This window comes from Python bivittatus, unplaced genomic scaffold (assembly GCF_059951505.1).
Source record: "Python bivittatus isolate LINGU-HERP-01145 unplaced genomic scaffold, Pbiv_v1 ctg000680_np1212, whole genome shotgun sequence".
In the NCBI taxonomy this organism is placed as follows: Eukaryota; Metazoa; Chordata; class Lepidosauria; order Squamata; family Pythonidae; genus Python; species Python bivittatus.
Window position 1 is genome coordinate 5727920 of NW_028277095.1, and position 16029 is coordinate 5743948.

The following is a 16029-nucleotide window of genomic DNA, read 5'->3' on the forward strand; positions in this document are numbered from 1 at the left end:
CAGTGCTGTAGCAGATTAGCATTACAACAGTGGTAGTAAGAAAATTAGCATGCTCACTTTGGGCCTTTAAAAACTATAGTAGGAGTAGGTGGTGTTTCTTTTCTTAGGAATATTAATCAACATCACTCCTGTGTAACTGACAACATGGACTGATAGCTACAGAACAGACAAGGCTTCTGTTATCTAGAGGCTCAGCATTCTAGGGATTGGAACTTCCGCACCGAAGATGCTGCAACTTCCTTCTTTTGCTGATGGATTAACAGAATGTCAACAATGCTTTGCTAATGAAAGAGGCTGTTTTCTAAGAGATAATCAAATAAAAGAGAAAGGATTGATTGGAGTGAAAGGTTATTCTTGTCAGGAGGTGAAAACAACTAATTTCCAGACTGCTTTGTTCAATGCATTAACCACAGTGCAGAAAATTAATATGCTTGCTTCCAAGTTCTAAAAATATTATTTGGCCGGATTTTAGGCAGATAACAGAAATGGATGTGAATATAATGGACTACCTATAGGTTCCAGGCCTTTAGTATTTCTTTCGGGGTGCCAGTGTCTCTTGGACAGAAAGGCCACTGAGAAGAAAGGCCTGATTTCAAATTCTAATTAAATTATTTTTAGTGCCAAAAGTCTTTTACCTGGTACTCCGGAGGCCCTGCCAGTAAGAGCTGTTTGGGCTAAATAGGCAACTTAATAGCTTAGCTTAGCTTACAGCGTTGAGTGAGGAGGTAGAAAAGAGAAGCTGAATACAACTCTTGCAAGTTGTTTGTGTGTGGGAATATAGGGACATATAATTATGTCGACAACATGTTTATTTTTGCCATGGCTCATAAGATTTTCAGGAAGAAGGATCTATGTCCTATAGCCTAGACTTAGTTTTTCTTGGGTACATAACAGTAAAGAGCATAACTTCACCTGCTGTGAGATCTAGAAAAGTTAACAGTTTTGTCAAAAAGTTGCCTTGGCTCAGGTGGTTCCCCAAGGACTTCAAAACCTCCAGGGTATAAGCAACTTCGTGCTTGGCTGTTTCACTGTAAACTGATTTACCATACAGTGGTAGAGTTCAATTTCCAGCTCATTTGAGGGAAAAATAGGAAGCTTTACTGTAGAAAGTCCTCTGAATGTCCAAGTTAGCCTCAACACAAGGCTCAGCACCAGTTGAAAGTCCGTCCCACCATGGCAAAAAAGTTCTCATTGTGCTGACTGAAGTAAGTGCAGAGTTGCTCCAGTAGTAATTCGTCAATGGGGGGGTGAGGTCGCCCTTTAGATTGGTCAAGACAGTGTTGCTGCCCTTCAGCCTGGAGGCAATAGAAGCCTTTTGTTTGGTTGAAATAAAAGTTGCCTGGGCCTAAGTAAGGCTCCAGTCCCAAAAACTGCTCCACGTGTCGCATTTCTGAGAGTGGCTGCCGTATTAGGACACCTCCATCTACCACGTGAATCTGGGTTCTGGGAAAGAGCTCCAACCACCGGGCCAAGTGTAGGGCGTAAAGGCTGCGTTGCACGGCCTTGTACTTGGTGTTCAGCTCTTGGCCCCTCTTCAGGATTTGCTCCAGGGACTGGTACGGTTTCTGCCGTGCTTTGCGATTGTGGAGGATCTGGGTGTAATCGGACACCAACCTTTCCACAGGATCCCGCACAATCAAGAGGAGCTTCATGGAACTGTCCATGGCATGGATCCTCTCTGGGGCCTCTAGGGAAAAAAAATAGCCCGGTGTCTTTTCCACAGTGATTTGAGTGTGGTGGGAAATTGGCATTTGTTGGCAGTACCAATCCAATCCCTTTTGGTAATTCTCTTCCACGTTGAAGAAATGTATCTCGGAGTGAGCGGCTACAACCTGGGGATGTAAACCCAGCATCTCCAGCAAGGCCCGGGTACCCCCTTTCCTCACGCCAATAATGATGCTTTTGGGTAGCCGTTGCTTCCAATCGTCATTCGTGGCAGAGTCATTCCTTTTCCACCAGGTCTCCCAGCTTCCCTCCTCTGTATGGACTCCCCACATCTTCAGACACAGCAGCAGGAGGCAAACTCTGGCCATTTCTTAACCTCCTTTGAGTTGGGAGGCGAGTGGTAAACCGACGTGACAGAGGATTGCTCTGTAATTCTCAGTCCTTCATATCCAGCTTGCTGACAGTTCAATCCGCCCCACTTACCAGTCTTTAGCTATGAAGGGATCCTTCTGCAGAAAACTACGTTCCGTATTCACAATGGCTGCTGCCTGTTGGTATTTCACATTCTGCTCCCCAGACTCCCAGCACTGCAAATTGCCCAAAACACTTCAGCAGAAAGGCATTTGCTTGAGGAAGTTGTTGCCCCCTGAAAAAAATGGGAATAGAGAGCGGTAGTGAGGTTGGAAGGCGACTCCCATCGTTCCTCAACCCTGGCTAGAGGAAACAAGAACCAGAATTTAACAGCATTGTCGAGAATGGCCATGTTGCCTAGTTCACTAGCAAGTAGACTGAGATGACTACAGGCTCAGATTAAGAACCACCTACGTACAGGTGGATTTTGCATGCATAGGAAAGGTTAAAACGTGGATGCTAGTTAGTTGCAAAACCAGCCCGTGCAGTTAGCTTTTGGTTGAATGAGTTGGGTGAACCTCAGGAAGGCTCTGGGTAGCCAGTAAGTCAGTGTTTTTCAAACTTGGCCGCTTTAAGATGTGTGGACTTCAACTCCCAGAATTCCCCAGCCAGCATAGCTGGCTGGGGAATTCTGGGAGTTGAAGTCCACACATCTTAAAGTTGGTAAGGTTGAGAAACACTGACCTAGATGGTTACAGACAGTTAGCATTTTTCTGTCTTTGCAAAATCCTGGTGGTTATCTGGATTTTTGCAGCCCAGACATGGCATGCCTTAATTCAATAAAGTATGGATTAAGCTTGTTGTGTAAACCCAGATGCATTGTTGTTGTTGTTCAGTCGTTAAGTCGTGTCCGACTCTTTGTGACCCCATGAACCATATTGCGCCAGGCCTTCCTGTCCTAACCCAGATGCACACTTATCCCCAAACTCTGGTTCCTCTTACAGTCCATCAAATGGAGTCTCTGACAGAGAAACGGACGCCTAGAAACCTCACACTAAAAACAAAGAAACCTCACTTGTCATTGTTAAAGAGAAATTGGAAAAGATACCTGCTCTTTTCTTCCTCAGATGGCCCTTTGCTCCCTCCTGGCCCGAACACTGTTCCTCTCTTGCTGCTTTCAAGTTGTCACGTTTTCTTTTTACGCTCCAAGGCCTTCCAACATAGTTGGCTGTACTTTTTGTCCTTCAAACAAAGACAAACGGATCTCCACTTGAATGCCGCGGCTTGCCAAACTCAGGGCCAAGTCGAATTCTTTGGTCCGCGTGAATTGAGCAGAATTGCACAACTCCTCACTGCATTGCATAACGAAGCAAAACCTCAGGAAAATGCTTCATTTCACTCCTTGGGGTGGAACCTAAACCTTGCCTTCTAGCTCTCAAGTGTCTGTCCGCGTAAGCTCGGAATGATCTTCACGACAATAAAATCTAGAAAACTGATGAAGGATTCAGTTCAAACAAGCCCGTCTTGGAGCTACTTTCACGTGAAGCTGAACTACCAAGGCTGCAATCTTTACCGGAAAATGGGTAGGAGATGAGAAGGAGTTGCAGGTATCTAGTTTTTGCTTAAAAAAAAAAAAAATCCTCCTATTTTCATTGGTGGAAGACCCAAATGCCTAAGACTGTGCTCAGGAAAGGCTAGGACTGGGGAGTTACAAATTATGAATTAGCCAGAAGTTTAATATATGGTAGACTTATTATATTAAACTTCTAGCTAATATAATATATATAAAATATTCTTTTTTAGTTTGCTTTTATTTTTTTCTCTTTTTTCCCTTTGGTTTCTATTATCTTTCTTTAAATTGAAAGACTGCTTTGTTTAATTGTGTTTTTAGTGTGTTTAGCTGTTTTATCAATATTTTGTATTTAGAAAAATAAAAATAAATTAACCAGAAGGATTGATACATTGATTTTCATTTGCATAGAAAATCTCAAACCAGCCCACAATTAAAACAAAAACATAAGAAGATACAATAACTTCAATAAGTAGAAAGTTCACATGGCAACGTATTGATATCCCCACAAACGCTAAGGATGGTTGACAATACTAACGATTCAGAAGGGGGTGAAAAACACTGGAGAGAACTAAGAATTCTCTGCGATCCTCCTGTGTTTCCTTCTATAAACTATAGCCAGTTTTATTTTAAATCAGGGTTTACAAAGATAAATTTATTTTATCCTTGTAAATCAGCAGGATGCTAGATTTTGGCACTTTGCCAACGTTTATTTATTTACGGAAACAAAAAAGCAGCAGCAACTTCAAGAAAAGAGAGGGCGAGAGAGAGAGAAGTCTTGGAATTAGGGATCCGGTGCTACCTGTGGTGGTCCCTGTGCTTGCTGGCACTAGGTAACCTACCTGTGTGCTAATCACACCACCGTTTTTGCCCCAACCTCTGTGCTGATTAGTCCAGCTCTGTGCATTTCACACAAACCGAAGAATTGTACGGCGCTCCTATGGGTGCTAACCGACCTGCTTCCCCACCTGTCCCCCACACCTTTCATGGAAGCCTCACCTCCACTTCCTGTTAAATGAGACCCCAGGGGGCGGGCCAGGATTCTACTTGCGTGGATCTGCCCGCTGAAATCCCTCCCCGGGGCTCAGCCTGGCGTCACTCAGTGCCTCTGGATGCATTAAACAGTGCGGTGAACTTGGCTGCGAGCCCCCGAGGCCCCTGCCAGTTTCGCAAGCGTGCATCCACTGAGGTCCAACCACTTTCACGCCACCGCTGCTAAAAAGCTGATCGGAGGGGCTTTTGCTAAGCCAAGGGGGGGACATTGCCAAGCCCCCCATTCCCCAGTTAACCTGCCTTGCAATTCTTTCAATTTATTTAGTTTGTCTTGGGGCTCTTTTCTGATGGAGATACGAGTCCAGGTTTGGCCTTCAGCGCTACCGCAGATGGACTGAGATGGCCAAGCCCACTTTAGGTACTAGATGGGGTGGCCAAAAATCAGGAGTCTGGTAGCATCTTTTCAGATGAATAAATTTTAGTGAAAGACTGAAAAGGTGCTACCAGACTCCTCCTGATTTTTGGCTACCATTGATTAGTATGGCTCTCCTGCAATGTCTAGATGGGGTTGATGTAATTTTCTACCGCTTTCTTTCATTTGGATGGAAGTGAAAAAGCAAGCATGTCTCCCAACTTCCTCACTTCTCTCCCCATGCAGGGCCCAAGTTTTTCTCTCCTTCTCTGCCACCTTTAACATGCTCAGAACTTTTGTCTAAAGCGACAGCGTCACCTTGATCCCAGGAAGGGCCAGGGTTCAATAAGAGGAGATGAATGTTTGGCACAGAGAAAGCGGCTGGGTTCGCACAACACGGTCAGCCAGGTCAGTTAAAAACCTAGCAGCTGCATTTTCACATCATGAAAAGCTTGGTTAGTTTTAAATTTGATTTGTTTGTTTTTTTGCAGCCTGGCATTTATTTGAACCCATTTGCTTGCTTTGGGGTTCAGTGTTTTGTGTTCAGAAAAATGGGTTAATTCAGTAGCCAGGTTAAATATGTTGTGTAAACATTGCAACTAACGTGGTTCGCTTGACCTTGGTTGGATGTGCTTGGACTCAAGTACTGTGGCCTGTAAATCACGGCTTAGCCTGTCATGAAAACCTAGTTAATTGTGGCTTATGCAACAATGGTTAAGCAAATCATATTTTAGGATCTCATGTGAAAATAGCTATGCCTGGTTCAGTTCTAGGCATCACCATTCTAAAGGATCTCTAGAAAAGGAGCAGGAAACGACACTGCCTACCAGTCAAAACTGATTACAAACCAAGATTACAAGTCAGTAATGTAGGAAGCAATTGTATATAATGTCGCAATTGTATATAGTCTAGCCGGCTCACATAATTCAAAGCTGGTTCTGTTTACAGCTGCAACCCTAAATTTCTGGCAGGTATTTGTATCCTATCTTTCCACAAGACACTATTTGATAATAACACTAATATGGAAAAACATTAAAATAAGAAAATCAAATTAAAATCATTAGCAGTCATTGCAAGTGCCAAATCAGAGATCAGTTTCAACTACTTTTTGAAAGGTCGAACCTGGAAGTCAAGAAGACCATCTTACATTCTACCTTTTGGGACCAACACACTCATCAAGGCCTTTCATGGCATCAGCTCTTACTCTAATCCTGATCTGCATGGTTTGCAACCAAGGAACACCACATTTTCTGCAAGAATCCAGTTCTTTCCAGATTGTCCCTACTGACTCCATTTTGCCAGGGCTCTTGCTATCATGGCTGTAGGAACAGGATGACGATTAGTAACAGATCTTAGGGAAAAGCAGGGATCTGGGTTCACGGATGCTAATGGAACCATGGGAGAAGGCAATGACATGAAGGAGGTTGAGTTAAACCATTCATCCATCTGGCTTTTTTAGCCCTGCCTGAAGATGCAGGGATTGAATTGGGACTGGCTGTGTGTTGACACCAAGGGCTTCCCTTTCTAAGTCACGAACTGTCCTGACCATGGAACTGAAAAGCAATAGAGGCGGGGTGGCCCTTTTGCTCTGACCCCTCCTTGGAAGTTGTTTTCAAGCTTGCTTTGATCTAATGAGAAAGATCCTCCTGTGGGGAAAGTTTTCTGCTTCCTAACATTGGCTAATGACAGGGTATGGCATGTTTGGGGTCCCAGGAGCAGAGCTTGGAGGTGTGTAGACTGTTACCAGGGTAACTGGAGCAGAGATATTGCAAGGGAGGCACACGAGATATTCCTGTGTTTTCCAGGAAGGCAGGAGAAGAGATGAAAGGAGGAGGCACTTGGGAAAGGCTCAAGCAGGGCTCCCAGATTTGGGCTGCAAAAATCAGATGACCAGTAGATGGCAATAAAAGGTCATAAGAAACCAACTCCAGTGGTTGTCTCCATTTTTCCAGCCCAGATGTGGTAGGCTTAGTTTTAGAGGAAGAAAGGAATTTTCAAAGAGGGACTTGAGAGGACAAGAGGGGAGATGGAGGACCAGATATCAAGCAGGACATAAGAAGTTAAAAATGATCCAGATCCTGGTGTCTTGGGTTGGGTTGAACTGCAGGATCTCTAGGAGGCCCCATCCTCTGGATAACCACCCTGGTAACTGCGGCTAGCTGAGAAATGCTGAAAAGCAGCTGAGGACGATGAACTGTGGCTGCATTCCCATCCCCCAGAATGCCTTGGAATAATGCTGCTTCAAGATATTTGGGAAATTAATACAATGCTGGACTTAGCAATCAAGCCTGAGAACAGACACTGAGCAGTGACCTCTCCTAGGTACCCAGCAGCTGTTCAAAGATGCCAGTAGGAACTAATGTCTTCAGGCACCAGGTTGGGATGCCTGGACTAAACTTATGAAACGTTCATCTTCATGCCTCATGGTCCTTGGTCTCCCTCCCTTTCCAGCCCTGTTAGTTCCAAGGCCGTTCCAAATGCAGCTTTAAGGCTGAAGAATCTGGGGAGGTGGTGATGGAGAACAGCTAATTGCAAATTAACATTCATACTGTACACCTTTTACACCTCAATTTACCAGCTCCTAGACTATTCAAAAGGAGACTATTAAAAATAATATATACACAACCAAGTTTCATTCAGAATTTGGTTCCCATTCAGTTCTCCAAAGCAATCTTTTTGCTTTCTTTTCATTAGTAGCCAAGACATAGATTTGCCTTTTGATTCAAATTGCTGATACTATTTTGAAGCACCAGAAATCTGTAAGCAACATAGCCATCAGTGACATTATTAAAAAAAAGAAAAGAAAAATATAGGTTGGTCTCCAGCCAAGCTGAGGATTTCCAACCCCCGTTGATATAAATAACTGAGATTTACTCTTCCTCAAGAAAACTTCTTGTGAATTCTCTCAGGGACCAACAAAGCTTCCCTTATTTTTAATATTCCCACTGACTGTGCTCTGATTAATTTGCATAAAGGGGGTATCGTTAGCATTGGTCATTTAGAGTTTGCCTTTTGGGGTCACCCTACTGTCTTCAATAGCAGCTTGGTCTGTGCTTGTTGGCATGATAAGAATTCATCTCTGTTTCTGTGGCTAAAAAAGTTTAATCAGTTTAGGTCAGCATCAAGACAGAAGTACAGCTAGATCGCTGGCTGTCTTTGAAGTATCAAAATGCCTTGGGTAGCCTTGAGAGTATCTTGGACCAGAAGAAAAATAAATCCTTCAGGGTTAGAAAAACAAAACAAAACCAGTCTGCTCACTAGAAGCAAGTTCAGATATTTCAGTTACATAACGTGAAGGCAAGTGTCACTGGAGAAGCTGATGCTTGAAAAAAATGGAAGGCAATTCAAACGGAGGCCAGCAGAAAACAAGGTGGCTAGAAAGAAATGTTACCACTAATGATGCAGGTAGGAGCTTCCAAGAATTCCAAGAAGCAGCTAATGGAAGGCAATTCTAGCAACAGCATGTCCACTAGGTCATTTCAAGTTGGAAGCAACTGAACAACACCACTAAAGTCATGAGATATTGTCCGGATTCTCTGCACTGGAAGTATCTCCTAGGTTTCCTTCTTCCAGCTGTTTTCAAGAATTAAACTCAGCATCTTAATTGGCTTAATCAATCAAGGATAGGAAACTACTCTGATTACTAGGAAAACTAGAATATAGTCTTTAAAATTCTTCAACAGCACCTAAAAAACTCAGGAAGGAAGGAGACTTCTCTGTACAAAACTGGTCAATCTTCCTTTCAAATTCTTTGGATGGCTGTTGGAAACCTCAGTGAACCTTCTACTGTATTTAACAGTTTGAAGCCAAGAATAATAGAACAAGCAGGATATAAATCTTACACACCCATGTATATATTAATAATTGACATCAAGTTATTATTTATAGATCACCAGTAAGTAACCAGATGCCACTCATCAAACAAAATGAAACCTCTTATCCCTCCTGAAAGATCCTGATCTAAGCCAGCCTTTTGCAAACTGGTGCTCTCAGAAAGAATTGGACAAAGGTTCTCTTTGTTCCCAAACACAGCCAATGACCTACTGCCTAACAAGATTGGGGAGTGTTATAGACCAATATGCCAGCTCAGGAAACACTATTGTAAGAAATTAAATGGGTCACAAAAAGGATTCAAGGTAGAAGCATCAAGTCACAGAACTGGACATGGTCAGAGGACCATCTGCATCTATTGCAGCATTTAGGGATCATGGAAGATTTGATCCCTTTCTCAATGAACAGCAAAGATAATTGCTTTCCCCTCATTAGATTGCTAGAATCTCTGGTCTAAACTTAGATATGAGATTATGCAAATGTTTGACTTGTAGGGCAGAGCAGGTAATGGCCTTGATTCTCTCAGATAAGGTCTTGCATACTTCCCACCCCCAGTTCGCATCTGGCTACAGTTCTAGTCCCACCTAGGAACAAAGCCAGCTGGGTGACCTTGGGCCAGTCACTTTCTCTTAGCCCTAGGAAGGAGGCAATGGCAAACCACTTCTGAAAAACCTTGCCAAGAAAACTGCATGGATTTGTCCAGGCAGTCTCCGAGAATCAGACATGACTGAATGGATTAAAAAAAAGAAAACAGTGGGTAGATTTCCAAAACAGGTCCTGCAAAGCCTTGCCCATGTCTGAGCAAAGGGAACCATGGAGAGGAGAAGAAGACTGTATGTGGGTGGTTTCTAAAGAAGCATTTAAACCACCCAAAGGAAAGAACATGATGGATGGTAGAAACCCAGAATGAAGAGCAGCGAAAGAGGACCAGTAAAGTCCTGCTGGAAGGTGTAATTTGGGATGTACGGAGAAAGCATTTCCAGAGATACAAAGAGAAGGGAAAAAGTGCCTCCTAGAAGCAGCTAGATCTGTGCAAGAAAGAGAACAAGGGCACTGGAAAGTCAGTTATAATTTAAGAACACACGCAAAAAGAAATATTACGGACCATTATGTTTACCCAGTTTCTCACAAGAGAGTTTCCATTCCATGCCCTTCTCCCAAAAGAAAAAGTAGGGAAGATCTAGTGGGAAAAGACTGGTTCGAAATAAAAGAGTATCTCTGGAGTTCATCACATTCCATGGAGCAGGCAACGCATTTTTGCAATAAATCATCTAGAAGCAACTCCAACTTGAAAGCTCTTTCAAATTTTCATCTGAGAGGGTTTTGGACTCAAGCTGTTATGAACCCCACAATATCAGGGGCAGTGGGAGTTGTAGCCCAGCAACATCTCTAAGGTCACAAACTCCCTTTCCTTCATTTAGGAACCAAAGGGGAAATGGTTTCTGGATATATCATTATCCTCAATCAACCATATTAATTTAGACCAAAAAAAAAAAAAAATCAAACTCAAGATCAATAGTCTTGCCTTTTTTTAAAAGTGAAAACCCTCTTTCTCCCAACTTTCAATTTTTTGAGACTACTATTTACTCTGTTCCATCTCCAGTCTGGCTTGGAACTGGCAGGTCTTTTGCAAAGCAGATTTAAAAAAAAAAAGAGAAGCAAATGGTACAGTTTGCGTTAGCAATACTGAACGTTAACACTTTTGTAGTGCGTTAAAGAAGTACAGGGGCTTAATCTGCTAGCAACAAGGGGAGAAACTGAAAATCCCAGTGAACCACATTTCCTCCACAGGTCAAACAATTTCCTTATTCCCCGTCATACCCCCAGTTTATCCAAAATTCTTACCTGTCAAGTTTCTAGCAAAGAGCACCAACTAAACCACAGCTACAGGACCCACTTTGCTCTCTGTCCAGGTGTCTGTGTCTTTGTACAGTCTCTGGCCCGCCCACAAACACAAGGCAGTCTCCCAGCACTAATATTGTCCTGCCCTCTTTCCTCGGGGAAGAGAGAAATTACTGCAGTCTTCAGGGGACAGTGCGATTGAGAACAACAAACCAAACCGTGGTTTGAACAGCAAAGCAGCAGCAGGGGAAGGCAGGAGTAGAGCTATTCAGATTTGGAGCAAATCATCCACCAGGAAAAACACCCCCTATCCACAGCTGAGCTAGGATCCACTAGGATGGAGAGATGTGCAAGACTTCAAGTTCTCTAGGACGTTTTATCAGGAGAGGGGTTGCCAAAAACAAGGGATGGGGAGGAAGCCAGGATATCCACAGATGGGAGCAGGTGTCTTAGCTATGGGGTTGGCAGCAATTCCAGTTGCAGAAAGGGGTTGCCCGCTGAATGCATTTGTAAGTGGGAAGTATTATCAGAGACAGTTCATCTAACATTCAGGGGCAGCACAAGGACCATTTATCTCCGATTTTGAAAACACTTAGGACCACCGGTCTCCAATCTTCTTGCTTTGGTAATGTAGATGGGCTCCTGGTCCAGAAGAAAATGGAAATAAAGAAACTTTACTATCTTACTGGGGTGGGGTGGGGTGGGGAGGGTGTTGCGAGCATATAATGACCAAAGACTCCCCATAAACTCCTTAAACTCCTTGCTTTAAACTCCTAAAACTTTTCCAACCAGGATGCTCTCCAGATGTGTTACTTTCAGTTCCCAGAAATCTCAGCATTGGCCATGCTCAGCTGGGCGGTTCTGGGAGTCTTCCCCCCCTCTGCCCCGGAAGATGTCCATTGCTATGGTAGAGGAAAAGCAGGATATGAAGATAAATAAATAAAAGGCATAGACATAGTGACTGTGGCCACTGAATAGACAATCTAGGAACCATGGCTAATGGAATACAGAGGAAAGCTATTTCATTCAGTGTTGCTGAAAGATGTGTGTCACACACATACACTCTCCAAACCAGGCAGAAAACTGTGCTGATTTTTAAAAAAGAAATATATACAACTGAATTTGGGAGGGACGTGGTTTTTATTACAGGGCTCTAGACCTCTGCCCTTCCCTAAAAACAGCACTGACTTCATTGACTCAGCACCCAAAGTGAGGTAATTACCACATATTAATCCGTCCCTTTCTCCAAAGCTCTCCTGGTGGAACTACACACTTCTATACACCCATCTGCAAGTTAGCCCTAACTAGCAACCTTGGCCAGGAGGACTGGCTGGGAAAAACTTACTTGCCTGTCGTCATGTTGAACAAACCGAGGAATTAAGTTGACTCTGAAAGTGGGGTCACTCTCTTGGGTGGGAACCACCAGGAAATGTCCAGGCTGTAGACCAGATTGTAGTTGAAACACCAGCCCTAAAGAAGACCAGGCAAAACCACTTCTGTATTCATCTTGAAGACAACATGGAGATGTTCCCGGAGTTAGCAGGAGTCAGTTCAGTTCAGAGCTTTCACCTTCACCATCTTCTGTTGGTCGAGCACTCCACGCTCTCCTGCTGGTTCCACAAGCAGCAACAAGACTGTAGGAAGGTTTACTAAGATAACACAAAGAACATCTTTTCATGTCCTCTTCCAGTTGTATCGGAGGCAATGCCTATTGTCCCCAGCTGGTGCTTGTACCTGGTTTTTTCCCAGGATAGTTATTGAGAAAAAAAGAATGCTGTTTGAGATGTGCGTGGAATTTGGAATATATGACTGGGCATACCAGACGCATCAGATCAGAGACCCCCAAATCTTTTTATTTTTATTTGTTTATTTGTGGTCCAAGACCAAGTCACAGAATTTAAAAATGCAGCACGCCATTAATCCATGCACAAGTAACAGTACATACGTATATAGAAGGAAGAAACCCTATAAAGCTAACAATTCATTGAAGGCATCAAATGGTTTCTATAAGCTAAGGCTACCAATAAAAATGTTGCTACTGCCTTCGAAACACCTGGGTATGGATTGTTTAGTAAAAATACCTCCATCTCCTCCTGATGAGTGGAGTTGATCAGACGCATTCGTTCTGATCCCTAGCGCAAGTACAGTGGGCACTTCCAAAGCATGTGTGACACAGATTCAACCTCTAGGTTTGAGCAACTACTCAATCTTCATATGGAAGGCTGGCATATCAAACAGCTGTCCCCCTCGTAGGGAGAGCATCTATACAGGCTAGGGAGAAGATCTTTCTAAGACCTTTCTAGACCCCCAAATCATCCTTGGGGAATCTGGGTGGACAACAGAAGAAAGTTCAACCACCGTTCATAATCCCCCGACCTCAAACTCATCTTCCCAGTGGGAACCAGAAAACCCTGAATAATTAAAACACTTTGCAAATTAGTAGTACAGTGACGTAATCTGGGAACTCCCAGGAATCATTTACACTATCCACTCTTGGGGCTTTCAGATGGTTCCCAGCAGGATCCAGGCCACCTCTTTTCAAACATGCTTTGCACATCATTTGAAGGGCTCACTAATTCCCGAAAAGGCATTTAAGACATCACAGCCCAACAGAGCCACAAAGCAAAAATGTCATTTTCCTCATCATTTGTTGCTGGAGTGGAAAACTGATACTTCACAACAGAATGGAAAATGTCTTGGGTAGTAAAACAATCCTCCAGGAATTTGTCTAATTGAACGTTGTGCTGAAATCGCCTTACTGTTTCTCAATATGGAGATGCAGGCTTCTGTTTTTCTGTTGTGTTCTCAGGGCGACTGAGAACTTCTGTCAACATTTTGCCCCTTCTTAGCTTTTTCAAATCAATGGAAGGTGGCTAGATACTTGGATGGGAGGCCAGCTAATAACTTCCAGGGCTGTAGGCTAGATATAAAAGTTAAAAAAAAAAAGCAAAACAAAACAAAACTGGGGAAAAACGCTGTGGTCAATCACTTCTATTTTGGTGCAAGAAAATTATGTGGAAAGCTGATCTTGAGGAATCTCTACCTGCCCTTTGTTTGGCCCAGATAGGGGGCACCTAGGCCCTCTTGGCTGACCTCCAGGTTGGGCATGGTTAGCATTGATTAATGGATTGATTGATTGATTACATGCCATCAAGCCATTTTTGACTCTTAGCAACCACATAGATAGATTTTCTCCAGGATGATCTGTCCCCAACCTGGTCCTTCAGGTCTTCCAACAGCGTGCCCATCACTACTGTAACTGAGTCCCTCCATCTTGCTGCTGGTCGTCCTCTTCTTCTTTTTCCTTCCACCTTTCCCAGCATTAGAGCCTTTTCCAGAGGGCTGGGTCTTCGCATAGTGTGTTCAAAATAGGATAATTTGAGCCTGGTCATTTGTGCCTCGAGTGAGAACTCTGGGTTGATGTGTTTGATGATCCATCGGCTTGTCTTCTTGGCTGTCCACGGTATTCTCAGGAGTCTTCTCCAGCACCAAAGTTCAAAAGCATCAATACCCTTCCTATCCTGTTTCTTCAAAGTCCAACTTTCACTTCCATAGTGAAATCACAGGGAATCCCATGGCTTGCACGATTCTGATCTTTGTAGGCATAGACACAACATGGCATCTGAATATCTTTTCCAAGGCCTTCATGGCTGTTCTACCAAGTGCTAGTTTGTGGCGTGTTTCTTGACTGCTTCTTCCTTTACTGTTGATGGCTGATCTTAAACGTTGGATGAGACCCCACCAGGAAACCCATGATTGACTATACAGAACAAGCAACCAACAGGAAGTGAAGGAGATCCTGGTGCTTGGTATCACATACTGTTAGAAGCACCTGCGCTGGTGTTGGTTTATTTTGCAACGTTGTTCTGACCTGTTCCTCAGGGCAAAGCTTTCAGAGCCAAATGAAGAACTGGGTATTCAGTGATGCGCTCTTCGGCTGAAGCTTACCTAAGTGTATCTCCTGCCTCGCTGAACAAAACATCAGGAAGTTAATTCATGCCAAGAGAGGATTGCAGATCAATCTTACCAGCCTGGGCTAGGTGGTAAAATGACCCTCTAGAGCCATTGGCATCTCACGTTATTGAATAGGTCAGGAATGTTTTCCAGTATCATGGGACATGCTGGCTGTCAATTATTATTTTAGGGGGGAGTATAAAACTTCCTCAAACTGAGCTTAAATCCTGGTTCAGGGCAGCAAAACAGAAGTGAGTTGCTCCTATTTTCTTGCAGGATGCTTTTATTGATTGATTTATATTGATTTATATGGCTGCCCGTTTCACCAATGAGCCTCTGGGCGGCTAACAAGAATTAAGATATAATATAAATACAATATATATTAAGGAAAAAAAGCATTCCCATCCAATTAAGACAAAGTGGCTCCCAAACCCCCCATTCACCGATAGTGTGGGCTCCATTACTCTCCTGGCCCCCACACCTGGGAAAGCAGGCAGGTCTTCAAGGCTTTTCCAGAAAGTGAACCGAGTTGGATCTTGCTAGATGACAGTCCCTGATTGACGGGACCTGGAGCTTGTTCCTCCAGCCCAAGCTAATGGGATGGATAGAAACAATGGGAGTAAGGCAATCCCTCAAATACCCTACCTTACATCTACTCAGTCTAGCCAGCAGCTCTGAGATTTTTCTGGTGGTCTCTCATCCAAAAGCTAATCAGACTCCACCTTGCTCATCTGTTCTGATCAGCCAAGATCAGGGAGGGGGCTGGGGGCTTCTTAGTCTGTAGGACACCCAATTGGGAGACATGGAGAACATGTTTCGGTTAGAATGGCAATGTATGTTAACCATAGGCTTCTCCCTGTAGATTCAGCACGCAAAGCTGAAGGAACATCAGATATCTTGGAGAGCTCTGGGTTCAATCTGTCAACCCCCCAGGGAAGAGAACCAGCCTTGCATCATGCCCTTTATCCTCTCTGGTAGCGATAGGACAGTTGCATAAGACACAAGAGGAGGAAATAAGCAGAACTTCTTGGAGAAAAGAGAAGATCTCAAGGTCAAAAGATCTTACTGGCAATCATTCCATTTCTCAACCACTTCTTGCTTTCTTGCTCATGCCAGATTTCCTCTTTGAAACAAGGGCAGGGCAGGATCCATCTGGCCCAGTTGGAGGCTAACGTGTGAGTGCATTCCGTCTTGCATATGCATTCCAATGTTCAAAAATGATTTTAGAGAACAGTCTCATTTCTTTTAAGCCTGGTGACACCTTCTGCTCTGCTGGGTTCCAAATTAACAAAATATTATAGGTGGAGGGCCACGACTGCAACTCCTGCCACACAGGAAAAAATCAGAAGGAGCTGGGGAGCACCATTTCCAACTAACAAATTTTATTAAAAGGCATAAGCTTTTGGGAGCT

At 43.6% G+C, this 16029-nt stretch overlaps 1 protein-coding gene and 1 long non-coding RNA gene across 2 annotated transcripts in view; one reads left to right on the forward strand and one right to left on the reverse strand.

Annotated features, from left to right (window-relative positions):
• Positions 1-459: 459 nt before the first annotated feature.
• On the reverse strand, positions 460-3607 carry LOC103051973 (heparan sulfate glucosamine 3-O-sulfotransferase 1-like). Its single transcript, XM_007429990.4, has 2 exons — positions 3125-3607; positions 460-2311 (listed from the first exon to the last, which is right to left on the reverse strand). Exon 2 carries the CDS (start codon positions 2031-2033, stop codon positions 1146-1148), a length of 888 nt encoding a protein of 295 aa, XP_007430052.2. The 5' UTR covers positions 2034-2311; positions 3125-3607; the 3' UTR covers positions 460-1145.
• LOC148214403 (uncharacterized) overlaps positions 3502-16029 on the forward strand; it is a 28943-nt gene continuing 16415 nt past the window's right edge. Inside the window, exons 1-2 of the long non-coding RNA XR_015798133.1 lie at positions 3502-3623; positions 5238-5399. This is a non-coding gene — a long non-coding RNA (uncharacterized LOC148214403). The remainder of the gene's footprint in view (positions 3624-5237; positions 5400-16029) is intronic.

Coding starts and splice junctions, on each gene's coding strand:
- LOC103051973 (XM_007429990.4), bottom strand. CDS start 2,033: ATGGCCAGAGTTTGCCTCCTGCTGCTGTGTCTGAAGATGTGGGGAGTC.